Source organism: Pygocentrus nattereri, chromosome 1, assembly GCF_015220715.1.
Source record: "Pygocentrus nattereri isolate fPygNat1 chromosome 1, fPygNat1.pri, whole genome shotgun sequence".
NCBI lineage: Eukaryota > Metazoa > Chordata > Actinopteri > Characiformes > Serrasalmidae > Pygocentrus > Pygocentrus nattereri.
This window is the reverse complement of record NC_051211.1, coordinates 11,104,505-11,117,232: the sequence shown is the minus strand read 5'-3', so window position 1 is coordinate 11,117,232 and position 12,728 is coordinate 11,104,505. Positions and strand designations below refer to the sequence as shown.

The 12,728-nt window shown below is 42.0% G+C and overlaps 1 protein-coding gene across 1 annotated transcript; it reads right to left on the bottom strand.

Moving 5' to 3' along the window:
* Positions 1–222: 222 nt before the first annotated feature.
* On the bottom strand, positions 223–12,706 carry LOC119264006 (P2Y purinoceptor 11-like). The gene is made up of 2 exons (XM_037541048.1): positions 12,463–12,706; positions 223–1,120 (listed from the first exon to the last, which is right to left on the bottom strand). The coding sequence occupies exon 2, from the start codon at positions 1,105–1,107 to the stop codon at positions 223–225; it is 885 nt and encodes a 294-aa protein (XP_037396945.1). The 5' UTR covers positions 1,108–1,120; positions 12,463–12,706.
* Between the last annotated feature and the right edge of the window lie 22 nt (positions 12,707–12,728).

Below are 12,728 nucleotides of genomic sequence, written 5' to 3'. Positions count from 1 at the left end.
TTGATGTTTCCAGCTTATAAGGAGGACAAGCATCTTTAAAACACACACTGTTTTGTATATAAACAGTATTAACATTTCACAATGTACTATTCCCTCCCCAGTCCATGCAGTCCGTATAGAAACTATGCTGCAAATAGCTGATTTTTTTCATACGACTGTGAATCTAAGCTGAAGAATGGTAGCTGTACTGTTAGGCTTGTAGAACAGAAATATGTAGGGAACCTATTTATTGGAGCTCCTTCCACAGCAAAATGTCCTGATACTATCAAACACGGCCATATAGAGGATGGGGTGAACGCACATGTTAACACCTGCCAGTCCCTTTGACACTTGGTATGCGTTCTGCACCGCACAGTCATTTTTTCTATTCTCCTTCAGCTGAAAGTGCCATATTTGCAGAATGTGGTAGGGCACAAAAGATATGAAATAGATTATGCAGACCGAAGCCACAATCAGAGCCACTTTTTTCTTCTCCAGTGTGGTGATGTTGGCATTTTTTAAAACTGCCCATATCACACAAAAATAGGACATGAATGTGACCACAAATGGAACAAGGCAGCCAACGACAGCCATAAAGACCCTGTAGCCGCGCTTGTAACTCTTTGCTTTGCTTGAGAATGACCTGCACCGTTCTTTTTCGATGGTTGCAAACTTGAGGATCGGACTTGAGAGGACGGCCACAGTGACCCAGACCAGCACGCTGACGATCTTGGCGTGTTTGGGACGCACGTGTTTGCGTGTGAAAAAGGGGTGGACGATGGCCAGGTACCTGTTGACACTGATGCACATGATGAAATAGATGCTGACGTAAAGGTTGCAGGCGAAAAGGAAACGTTCAATTTTGCAGACAGGTTCAGTGAATTTCCACTTTCTGTCATTTAAATAGGTGATGATGAGAAGAGGGAAGGTCAGGACATAGAGGATGTCGCTGATGGCCAGGTTGCAGGAGAACACCACTCCAGTGTGCCAGTTTCTCCTCTCCCTCGTCGCCAGCATCCACAGGGCGAATATGTTCCCCAATAGAGCCACACACAGCTCCACGCTATACATGAAAGGTAACAGCTGCTTTTGGGCTATAAAGCCACAGGAGGAGTTGTTCCCCGTCATTGCTCTGCGCCTCCTGCACAACAAAAGAGAATTACTTTTTTTTTGACCAGTATTTTAAAACATGTTTGTATGTGGGGAGAACATCACTGACACACATGGTGGAGATTGGGAAAATACCCCCACCTCCATATCTCTGTAAGAGACTGGAACAGCAAGTTTGTTTTTATAGCACAAAAACGAAATCTTGTAAAGAGGCATCTTGATTCCACTTATATAAAGATACGATTTGAATAAGCCAGGACAAATGAGAATAATAAACAAACATTTAAACTTTGAAAATGTAAAAAAAAAACTACAAAGTCTTCAAAACGATCATTTTACAGGAGAATTCAAAAACAATTTGGCTCTGGGAGGAATTCTTATCCCAAAGGTCAAACTTTACATTTCACTTTAAAATAAAAATATATTTAAAAATACATTTATTTTTCTTTCTAAACCTCACAAACTAAAATAAATAATATAATCAGATGACAAAAACTTAGGTCAGCTAACCCCTAAAGTTTCAGAGGGAATAAATCAGAGGAACGCAGTGATCTAAATGACAGTGCAGAATTAATTAGACCACAGCCATTCAAAAATGATGAGATTAGATTTGGCCCCTTCATTCACTCAGAACAAAAAGTCTAGGGTGGCTTCTTCCACCAAGTTACCTTCCCTCTGTATTCTATTCTATGATACAGAATAGTGATATGATATAGAAGTATTCTATTGTATGATATATGAGTTTCCCACCCTGATCCCAGAGTATTGCTGCCACACTTCTCAAGATTTATTATGTTTGCTAATTAGCTGATTAGTTTAATCAACTGGGTTAGAAAAGAATCAATATTAAAACATGCAAAGTGCGCAGCAGGACCCCGGTTGGGACCTACAATACTATAATATGAAGAAGCGCATCCTTTACAATTCCCTGCTTATAAGGATAGACTGGCATACATTCAAAAAGATTACTAAAATAGTTAAGAAATAATTCATCACAGTTTTTGACTAAGACTTTTTGAATTTAATGTTATCAACTTACCACGCAATGAAAATAATATTTGTTGGTTACATACAGTACTGTGTACAAGTTAGAAATCAAGCTGCATTCATTTAATACTCAGTCAAAACAGCCATGAGGTATAGTTTTTTCAGTGTCAGGGAAAAAAGAGAAAACATACTTAACACAAAATCACACAAAAGCCTCAACAACTCAAAATATATTTTTTGTTTTATATAGTTTTTAGTCCTGTCCATGGATCACCACCTTATCGTGGTGGAGAGGTCTGTGTGCTTGAAGGACCCTAGGAGCTATGTTGTCTGGAGCAAAAGCTCCTGGTAGGGTCTCCCATGGCAAACTGGTCCTAGGTGAGAGGCCAGACAAAGTGTGATCCATAACCACCCCTATGAGGACAACAAAGCAGGACTTGTGTACCCTGCCCGGATCAGGGTTACCGGGGCCCCACCCTGGAGCCAGGCCTGGGGGAGGGGCTCGCCAGCGAGCGTCTGGTGGCCGGCATTCACTCATGGTGCCCGGCCGGGCCCAGCCCGAAGGAGCTACATGAGTCCCCCCTCCCATCGACCCACCACCGATGGGAGGGGCAGTAGTAGGGGTGCGGTGCATTGTGGATCGGGCAGTGTCCGAAGGCGTGGGCCTTGGCGTTCTGATCCTCGGTTGCTGAAAATGGCTTTTGGAACTTGGAACGTTACCTCACTGCCAGGGAAGGAGCCTGAGTTGGTGCGCGAGGTTGAGAGATACCGGCTAGATATAGTTGGGCTCACCTCAACACACAGCTTGGGCTCTGGGTCCAATCTCCTTGAGAGGGGCTGGACTTTTTTCTTTTCTGTAGTTGCCCATGGTGAGAGGCGGCGGGCAGGTGTGGGCTTTCTCATAGCCCCTCGACTCGGTGCCTGTATGTTGGGGTTTTCCCCGGTGGACGAGAGGGTAGCTTCCCTACGCCTTCGGGTTGGGGAACGGGTCCTGACTGTTGTCTGTGCTTATGCACCAAACAGCAGTTCAGAATACCCAGCCTTCATAGAGTCCTTGGAAGGGGTGCTTGAAAGTGCTCCTCCTGGAGACTCGATTGTCCTACTGGGGGACTTCAACGGTCACGTGGCAATGACAGTAAACCTGGAGGGGTGTGATTGGGAGGAATGGCCTCTCTGATCTGAACCCGAGTGGTGTTCAGTTTTTGACTTCTGTGCAAACCACAGTTTGTCCATAACGAACACCATGTTTGAACACAAGGATGTCCATAAGTGCACATGGCACCAGGACACCCTAGGCCGCAGTTCAATGATTGACTTTGTTGTCGTGTCAGCGGACTTGCGGCCATGTGTACTGGGACACTCGGGTAAAGAGAGGAGCTGAGCTGTCAACTGATCACCACTTGGTGGTGAGTTGGATCAGGTGGTGGGGGGAAGATGCCAGTCAGACCAGGCAAACCCAAACGTATAGTGAGGGTTTGCTGGGAACGTCTGGCAGAAGAACCTGTCAGATTGATCTTCAACTCACACCTCCGTCAGAACTTCGACCAGATATCGGGGGAGGTGGGGGACATTGACTCAGAATGGGCATGTTCCGCTCCTCCATTGTTGAAGCGGCTGACTGTAGCTGTGGTCGCAAGGTAGTTGGTGCCTGTCGGGGCGGTAATCCTCGAAACCCCGGTGGTGGACACCCCAGGTGAGAGATGCCGTCAAGCTGAAGAAGGAGTCCTACCGGACATGGTTGGCCTGTAGGACACCAGAGGCAGCTGGCAGGTATCGACAGGCCAAGCGATCTGCGGCTTCAGTCGTTGCCAAGGCAAAAACCCGGGTGTGGGAAGAGTTCGGTGAGGCCTTGGAAAGTGACTTTAAGTGGCTCCGAAAAGATTCTGGCAAACCGTCAGGCGACTCAGAAGGGGAAAGCAGTGTGCCACTAGCACTGTATATAGTGGAGATGGTGTGCTGCTGACTTCGACTGAAGACGTCATTGGGCGGTGGAAGGAATACTTTGAGGACCTTCTCAATCCCACCAACACGTTCTCCAGTGAGGAGGCAGAGTCTGGGGACACGGGAATAGGCTTGTCCATTACTGAGGCCGAAGTCGCTAAGGTAGTTAAAAAGCTCCTTGGCGGCAGAGCTGCAGGGGTGGATGAGATCCGTCCCGAGTTCCTCAAGGCTCTGGATGTTGTGGGCGGGAGTACGGGGTACATGGCTTGCTACAAGCCATTCAGGCCCTGTACAAACAAAGCAGGAGTTTGGTTCGCATGGCCGGCAGTAAGTCAGACTTTTTCCCAGTGAGAGTTGGATTCCGTCAGGGCTGCCCTTTGTCACCAATTCTATTCATAATTTTTATGGATAGAATTTCTAGGCGCAGTCAGGGGATGGAGGGTGTCCGGTTTGGTGACCTCAGGGTCACATCTCTACTGTTTGCAGATGATGTGGTCCTATTGGGGACATCAGGCCGTGAACTTCAGCTTTCACTGGATCGGTTTGCAGCCGAGTGTGAAGCGGCCGGGATGAGGATCAGTACCTCCAAATCCGAGGCCATGGTTATCACGCGGGAAAGGGTGGAGAGCCCTCTCTGGGTCGGGGATGAGCTCTTGCCTCAAGTGGAGGAGTTTAAGTATCTCGGGGTCTTGTTCACGAGTGATGGTACAAGGGAGCAGGAGATTGACAGGCGGATTGGTGCTGGGTCAGCAGTGATGCGGGCTCTTTACCGGTCTGTTGTGGTAAAGAAAGAGCTGAGCCATAAGGCAAGGCTCTCGATTTACTGGTCGATCTACGTTCCCACCCTCACCTATGGTCATGAGCTTTGGGTAATGACCGAAAGAACGAGATCGCGAATACAAGCGGCCGAAATGAGTTTCCTCCGCAGGGTGGCTGGACTCTCCCTTAGAGATAGGGTGAGAAGTTCGGTCATCCGGGAGGGACTCGGAGTAGAGCCGCTGCTTCTTCACGTCGAGAGGAGCCAGTTGAGGTGGTTCGGGCATCTTGTTAGGATGCCTCCTGGACACCTCCCTTGGGAGGTGTCACAGGCAAGTCCACCGGGGAGGAGACCCCGGGGAAGACCCAGGACACGCTGGCGTGACTATATCGCCCAGCTGGCCTGGGAGCGCCTCGGAATCCCTCCAGGGAGCTAGTGGAAGTGGCTGGGGAAAGGGAGGTCTGGGCTTCATTGCTCAGGATGCTGCCCCCGCGACCCGAACCCCGGAGAAGCGGAAGATGGATGGATGGATGGATGGATGGATGGATAGTTTTTAGTGTCCACTCTACCTTTATTACAGCTTCCATTCTTTTCAGAGACTTGCTTTTAGTTTGGAGGTGTGATATTTTTTCCCACCTCCAAAGTTCAGTCTTTGGTTGCAAGTCAGTCAGAAGTTGGTTACTTATCTTGTTGTCTTGAGATAACACTGACATAACAAAAGTTGTTATGCTGAGATAGAGATAGAGACAAAGTTGCTATCTTGAGATAATGAGTTGTTTTGTTATTTCAAGATAAAAGTGTTATCTTGAAATAACGAGTTACTTGTCTGTTATCTCAAGATAACAAAATTGTTGTCTTGAAATAACAAGTTCCTTGAAAATGACCAGTACATTATAGCAACAGCTTGTGGCCTCTCCGGACTTCATAAATAAAGGAACAGACAATAACAAACTATTAATGGAAGTAGATGGGCTGTTTTTTTTTTAACTGAAGGCTTTTAAGAAGTCAGGGTTGCAAGGGTTCTATTAATTCCAGCAAATAAAACTGTTAAAAACCACCACAATGTGTGAAAACTGCCCAAAAAGTACACGTCAAACCCGGCCTACTGTCATTTAAACCATAATACTAAATGACACAGCATTTTATTAACATTAATAATAAGCTTTTGGACACATTACCAGATGAAGTCTTGGAGAATTTGCAGGTAAGCATTTGAGTTGTCACTAGCAGGCACTGCTGGTCTTTTAAAAAAATTTTTTATCATTGTTATGAAGAACTTAGAGTTATTTGTCATTTTTGCAATCTCTGTGAAACATCAGAGAAACATCTTTACAAAGAAAGTGTATATTTATAACTATAATAATTTCATATAAATTTAAACAAAATAACTTTAATAAAAATTCTATAAAAATAATCGTTTTTTATGCAACTTATAGGATCTTTCAGCCCATGCAATTATTACTTAATTATTAATGATATGCAAGCTTAACTATATCTTTTACACATCTTTGAAGTTTACCTGTTGAGAGGAGGCAGCCAAAGCGACCAAAAGGTATGTCAATCGGTGTTGATAAATGTATGTGAGGAGACATCAGGCCTATTTTATCATAATTTGTATACTTTAAAAGAAATATCCACATTTTGTTCACCCACCAAAGCACTTTTCCCCACCCAATTTGGTGGGAAACTGCCCAATCTGGCAACACCGCAGGGTGTACCAGCAAGGTATGGATATGTAAGGCCTACTGGATCATAGCCAACCTTCTTAAATGTGGTCCCAAGACGAAAAATGACCATCAAGCTCAAAGTACAACAGTTTCAAGATGCACCATTCATTACTATCTAAATGGCAATGAGCTCCATGGTTGAGTCTCCTTCTGGGAGAGAAGCACAGAAAAGCCACAGTCCTTCTGGGAAAACGTCCAGATGAAACAGGAGGAAACCAAGCTTTTAAAGAAAGGAACGCCTTTAAATGTGCAAGGCATGATGTACTCCAAACTACAATGGATATGAATAGACTCTCAAACTGGGCATTAGCAGCTAGCCATATGCTCAAATATGCAACCTCACTGGCCCAAACTTTACACCTTTCTAAAAGTTGACTAGCATAGCTTACAAAATGTTTACATGGCTGTGAGTTCTAGCTCTGTGTAAATCTGTGGGGAAAAAAAAAAAAAAAAACCTTTCTTGTGTCGTAGGTAGAGATGGGTGATCCAGGTCCAACAAGTAAAAACCCCTGACCAGGATTTTGTTCCAACTGCTTGACTTCTCTAATTTGCTCAAACCAGCAGCAAAGGTGTTCAGGCAGTTGGAACAAAATCCTGGTTAGGGTTTTTTTTACTTTTTTGGACCTGGATTACCCACCTCTACACATATGTGCTATTTCATTTAATTGTTTGGGTTCTGTTTACCACTAGAAGCTGCCCGGTCTGTAACAGTGGAAACTGATAAGCTAATAGCAGCTGTGAGCTACATTTAAACTTCTCTCTGCTTGGAAAACACTTTGAGGTAAGGTATATTTCTACTCTGTTGCTGTTTTACTGAGTCATTCAGTAAAGATTTGAGCTTAAATCCCGTCCTGCTGATGTTGTAGCTGACAGAAAGTCCAAAACTTTCTGTGAATGTTGCTGCAATTGGTCTGCTAGCTGGCATTAGCCATTCGCTTATGGTAGTCCTCAACATTTAAACAATGAAATGTGACCAGCAGCTCATTCAGAGACCGCCGTTGTAGCTGGAAGGCTGATGAAACTTCCGATTTCTTGAGTTTGAATTTATTTTCGTCAGTACTAAAGCTTGTGAGAGATGTGAGCAGTGGCAAAGCCGCACTGCTGCTCTAACCAACAGAATTCAATTAAACCCTAAAAGGAAGTTGAAACTAAACGTCAGCTAAAATAGAACTGAGTATGAAGCAGATTTTCGCCCTCACAGAATACACTTTCCTAGCTAATAGGCTGACCACAGTGCTTAATATAATGACAAATAATACAACACAAATCACATTACAGAGCAGAACATACTGCAATGGACATTTTACTAAAGCCCATGGAACTGAGTTAATGGAACTAGTTATCACTCACGGCAAGTTTTGAATGCCATTAATCTCTGCTAATATATATATATGTTACAGATATATGACGTCCATTAAAGTCAGCATTTATACACTCACCGGCCACTTTATTAGGTACATTAGCATTTCACTGTCTTGGTTGCATTTTAATGAGGCAAATACAACTGAAGCACAAAAAAAGAGGTCAAGCAATGTGAAAATCAGTGGCGGACAGTAACTAAGTAAATGTACCTCATTACGGTACTTAAGTAGTTTTTCGTGTATCTGTACTTTACTGAGGTTTTTCCATTTTGAGTGATTTTTTATTTTCATTCCACTACATTTCAAAATCAAACATCTTACTTGTTACTCTACATTTTGCAAAATCTGTTGTTCCTTTTGACTTTTGTGTGCATAAAAATTTTACGTCAAAATGAAAGAAGTGCAAAGCAAGAACTCCAATCAGGGCACAGTGGTCACTTTGTTTTGAGCTTGAGGTGATACCGACCCAGTGTAAGCACACGGTTCAACATCAAGTTTGGGAGTGCCTATTCCTACATAAATGGTGGAGGAAACTCCCAACTCCCAATGCTTTTCATTTAGGCATATACTCTGCATGTCACCTATGGTGCCAAAATGCATGGCACCCTGAACAGGTCGCCAGTTCATCATAGAGCAGACAGATATATACATGTGGGAGGAAACCCACGTGGGAGGAAACCCACGTAGACACAGGAAGAACATGCAAACTCCACAAAAAATGACTGTGGTCACCTAGCCAGAGAACTGAAACCAGGCCCTTCTTGCATTGAGGTGACAGCGCTATCACCTGCACCACCCAGAATGTAGTACAGGAAAGGTATTTTAAAAAAGAAAATGAGCTACACTTTGTTCACAGTGTTTTACCACATTATAATCTTGCCAAGACAAAACCAGAAGGCCATGAGAACTTCAGTAGGACCATTCAATGGCATAGATGTATGCTAAAGTTTGGGCACCCCTGGTCAAATTACATGTCTTTTTGATTTTCTAAGTGTAAATAAGTTCATACGTCCTCTACAGAGAACACACCTCTGCACATTTTAATACACAATCACTGTTTATTTGCTGAATTTAAAATATTTGGGTGAAAAAACCAAATGGGGCCTATGCAAAAGTTACGGCCCATTTTATATTTCGGTCAATTTTGCAGACAGGTTCTACCATGCCAAGTTCCACCTTCTGACATTTCTGGGCTTTGAGTAGTAGATGATGAGCAGGGGGAATGTTAGAACGTAGAGGATGTCGCCGATGGCCAAGTTGCAGGAGAACACCACTCCTCTCCCTCGTCACCAGCACCCACAGAGCGAATATGTTCCCAAATAAAGCCACACACAGCCACACGCTAAACATAAAAGTTAACAGCTATTCTCGTGATTCCACTTCATTTAAATAGGCCGTGACAAATGACACTTAAAAAGAGAATTTAAAATGGTAAAATGTAAAATTGTTTGAATAATGGCAATTTTACAGGAGAAGGCAAAAACCTAATTAGTCCAAGCAATTTTGGAGCATTTCTACAGGTCCGTTCAAAAATGGAGATGCATTGTTTTTCTCATTGGACAGCAACATTATATGAATTACACGTCTGTGTCTCAGCGCACTGCCTTTTATGGAGTTTAATCTACTGGCAATCATTCAATCTCTACATTTCCAGACACGAATGAGACATTTCAAACCACAATGAGACGGTGCGTGGTGGTGGCGTATGATGTGCGGTGTGCTTTCCCCAAAGTACATGATGTACGCTGTGGCTTTATATTATCATTTCACCTGCTTTTTATGAAGGCCAAGTAGTGACTTAATAGTGGAAATAACATGACAGAGACCCCATAAACCACAGGGGGGGGGGGGGGGGGGGGTCACTCTAAAAGGTTTTTGTAAAACCAAATCACAAGAACAGCAGCAAGTAAGCATCATAAATGACTCATACTACTGTAATGCAAAATTATATGGTAGTTTCATGCTGTATATATAAGGCACAGTGGTGCTGCAAAAAATGCAATTATCTGTTTTTTGTGCATCTTATTTCCATGACCTGCAGAACTTGCACAAACATGATATATTCAAGTTATTAATCTTTTTCTTTCTTTTTCTTAAATGCACTGTAAGGGATAAAATAAAAAAGAAAATCTAATTTGTTCACCCACTAAAGCACTTCTTTTATCCCAACAAAAATCCACCTCATTTGGTGGGAAACTGCCCAACCTGTTAACACTGCACAGTGTACCAACAAGGTAGGGGTATCTAAGGCCTGCTGGGTCACAGCCAACATTCTTAGGTGTGGTCCAAAAAGATCTTTTGGAGTGAAATGAACAGCCTAGTATCATGGTAATAGCAATAATGATTGAGACTACCTTCCATACTGGTCATGGATCTTCCAGCCAGATAATGATCTAAATCATACCTCAAAAAACACCCAGGAATGGACCAGGGTTGCTGCTGTTTTTAGGAAATGCTCTTCCAGGAGTTACATACAAGAAAGCCGTTACTCATTAAAACCTCAAAATAACAGACAACTTCCAACATACTGAAAACAAACCCCATCTCAACCAACCACCATCTGATCACACGTTCAACTAAAATATCCGTGGACGTCCACCAGGCGTTAAGGCACAATGTCCATGTGTGAGGCTGTAGCTGTACCAAACTGTAAGAAATATTAATGGACGCTCAAACTGGGCATAAGCAGTTAGGAATAATATAAACTATGCAACCTCAATGGCCCAAACTTTACACCTTTCCAAAAGTTCATTAACATTTCCAAGAGATTTGAATCATTTTCAAACATTTGTCCAACTTCCCATCACTGGAAAACTAGCCTACACTTTCCAGAACATGCGAGAACCCTGTGGATGGGAAGAAAACACTGGACCATTTGCCATGAACTGGCATCCTGTCCTGACCTAAATCCCACTGCAGAAAGAGATGAAAGCTGGGAGAAGGCACCCTCATGTTTGCTCAAGAACAGCGAGACAAACCACCAGTAGGGATGCAGAGAAATCTCATCCAGAGCTACAGAAATTGCAGTTACTGTCACAATATTCTTCTCACGCCGTTTTAAATGTTTTATTATTTAAAATATTGTTGCTGTGCAAAGAAAAACAAGCATTTCCAAAATATTAAATTTACAGGAGAGGGCAAATACTAAAAAGTTACTTTTCAATGTAAGTTTTGAAATGTATGTAATGTGTGAAATGTATATTAAAAAAAATCTGAAAAAAATGGAGATACATGGTTTTCATTGGATAGCAATAATATAGAAAACAGGAAAAATATTAAAAAATATTAAAACAAGAAAAAGTGAAAAACTACTATATGAAATAAAGAAAGGTGGATATCAAATACTGTGCTCACTTTAACCTTAGTTCAGATGCAATTTAATTCTTTTAAAAAGTGGAAGGATATAAACGGAATACCACAAGACATTAATATTCATATACAGTGTTAGAAATGAAGGTTCTGTGCAGGTACATTTTTCGTTCAAGGTAATGTAATGTAAATGCTCCCTCAAAAAGCACAGCAGTTGTTTTAAGCTCCAGTTGTGCACCTTAAATAAGTTCTCAGGTACATATTTGTACCTTTTTAAAACCAAACGTTTTAAAATAAAAAAAACCTGGAGAGGAGACGGGGTGTGGGGTGTCAATACAACTTAGGAAATATAATTTAAATGGATTACAGTACAATGATTTTTATTTCAGCATTTCAAACACCAAGTTAATTTAAACAGGAATATTTCTGCTCTAGTTGTACTGAAAAACAGTTCAGTGTTCTTGAAGTACTGGTGATATCCATACGATCAGAAAGGCAATTTTTGTAATAAACATTAATCGCAGGAACTGTAAATAGATTATATCTGTACGGAACTGCGACTGCACTGCTTAAAGCTCAGGCACCATACGAAATTAAGTGGAAGCTGTGGTCTGACAAAACCAACAAACTCCATAGTAACAATATTTACAGAACGTGTTTTGCATAAGCCAATTTAATGAGCCTTTAACTGTGTAATAAAAAGAAGCGTGTTCTCTGTGGAGGATGTGTTCACATATCCTCACTTAGAAAATCAATGTCATTTGACCAGAGGTCCCCAAACATTTGCATGCTTTTTTTTTTTTTAAATCTTAGGTTTTTTTTTGTTTTTTTTTTAAAAAGACTGAATATAACAAAGTAGCCAATTTTCCCCTTTATCCTGGATTGCTTAATGTGGCAACAAATAAACAACAAAGTAAAATTAAGGATATAAATTATAGTAAATTGAGTTTAGTAAAATTAGTCTGCCCTGAAAAACTAAACACTCACAGGAAACTGCCAAACTCAGATCAATCACAATAGACAAAAAAAAAAAAAAAAAAAAAAACCCCAAAGGTCTAGCCAACATTTAATATCTGAGATGTTAAACATCTCGCCTGGTGTTCCAGGAGTCTCTGAACACTTCCCAATGCACTACATTTTCCTAGATTTGAAGCATATAAACTGGTGAGTGGGATGCTGATTAGTGTCTAGAAACTAAGTGCATTTTCCTGAACACAACCTGCAGAATTAACTAGAAAGTACCAATTATTGCAGTTCAAGTAATTTGTTTGTAAAGACAAAGTATACTCACTAGCGGTATCGTTAGCTGACCTGAAGACAAACTAGTTTCTTCTGTGATTCACCCGACTCGCATGCTTTCCTGTATGACAGATACAGGACAGTTCTTGCACTTAAGGTTAGTAGTGGCTTTCACTTCCTCTGCTTCTTGACTTCCACCATTTTCTGCTTGTCTCACCTTCTGTATGCATGCATGTATGTATATATGAAAGAAAGAAAGCGAGAAAGAGAAAAAGATAGATGAGAGAAAGAGAGAGAGAAAGAAAGAAAAAGAGAAAG

What these genes read in the sequence shown, in the direction of transcription:
- LOC119264006 (XM_037541048.1), bottom strand. Translation starts at nt 1,107, where the DNA reads ATGACGGGGAACAACTCCTCCTGTGGCTTTATAGCCCAAAAGCAGCTG.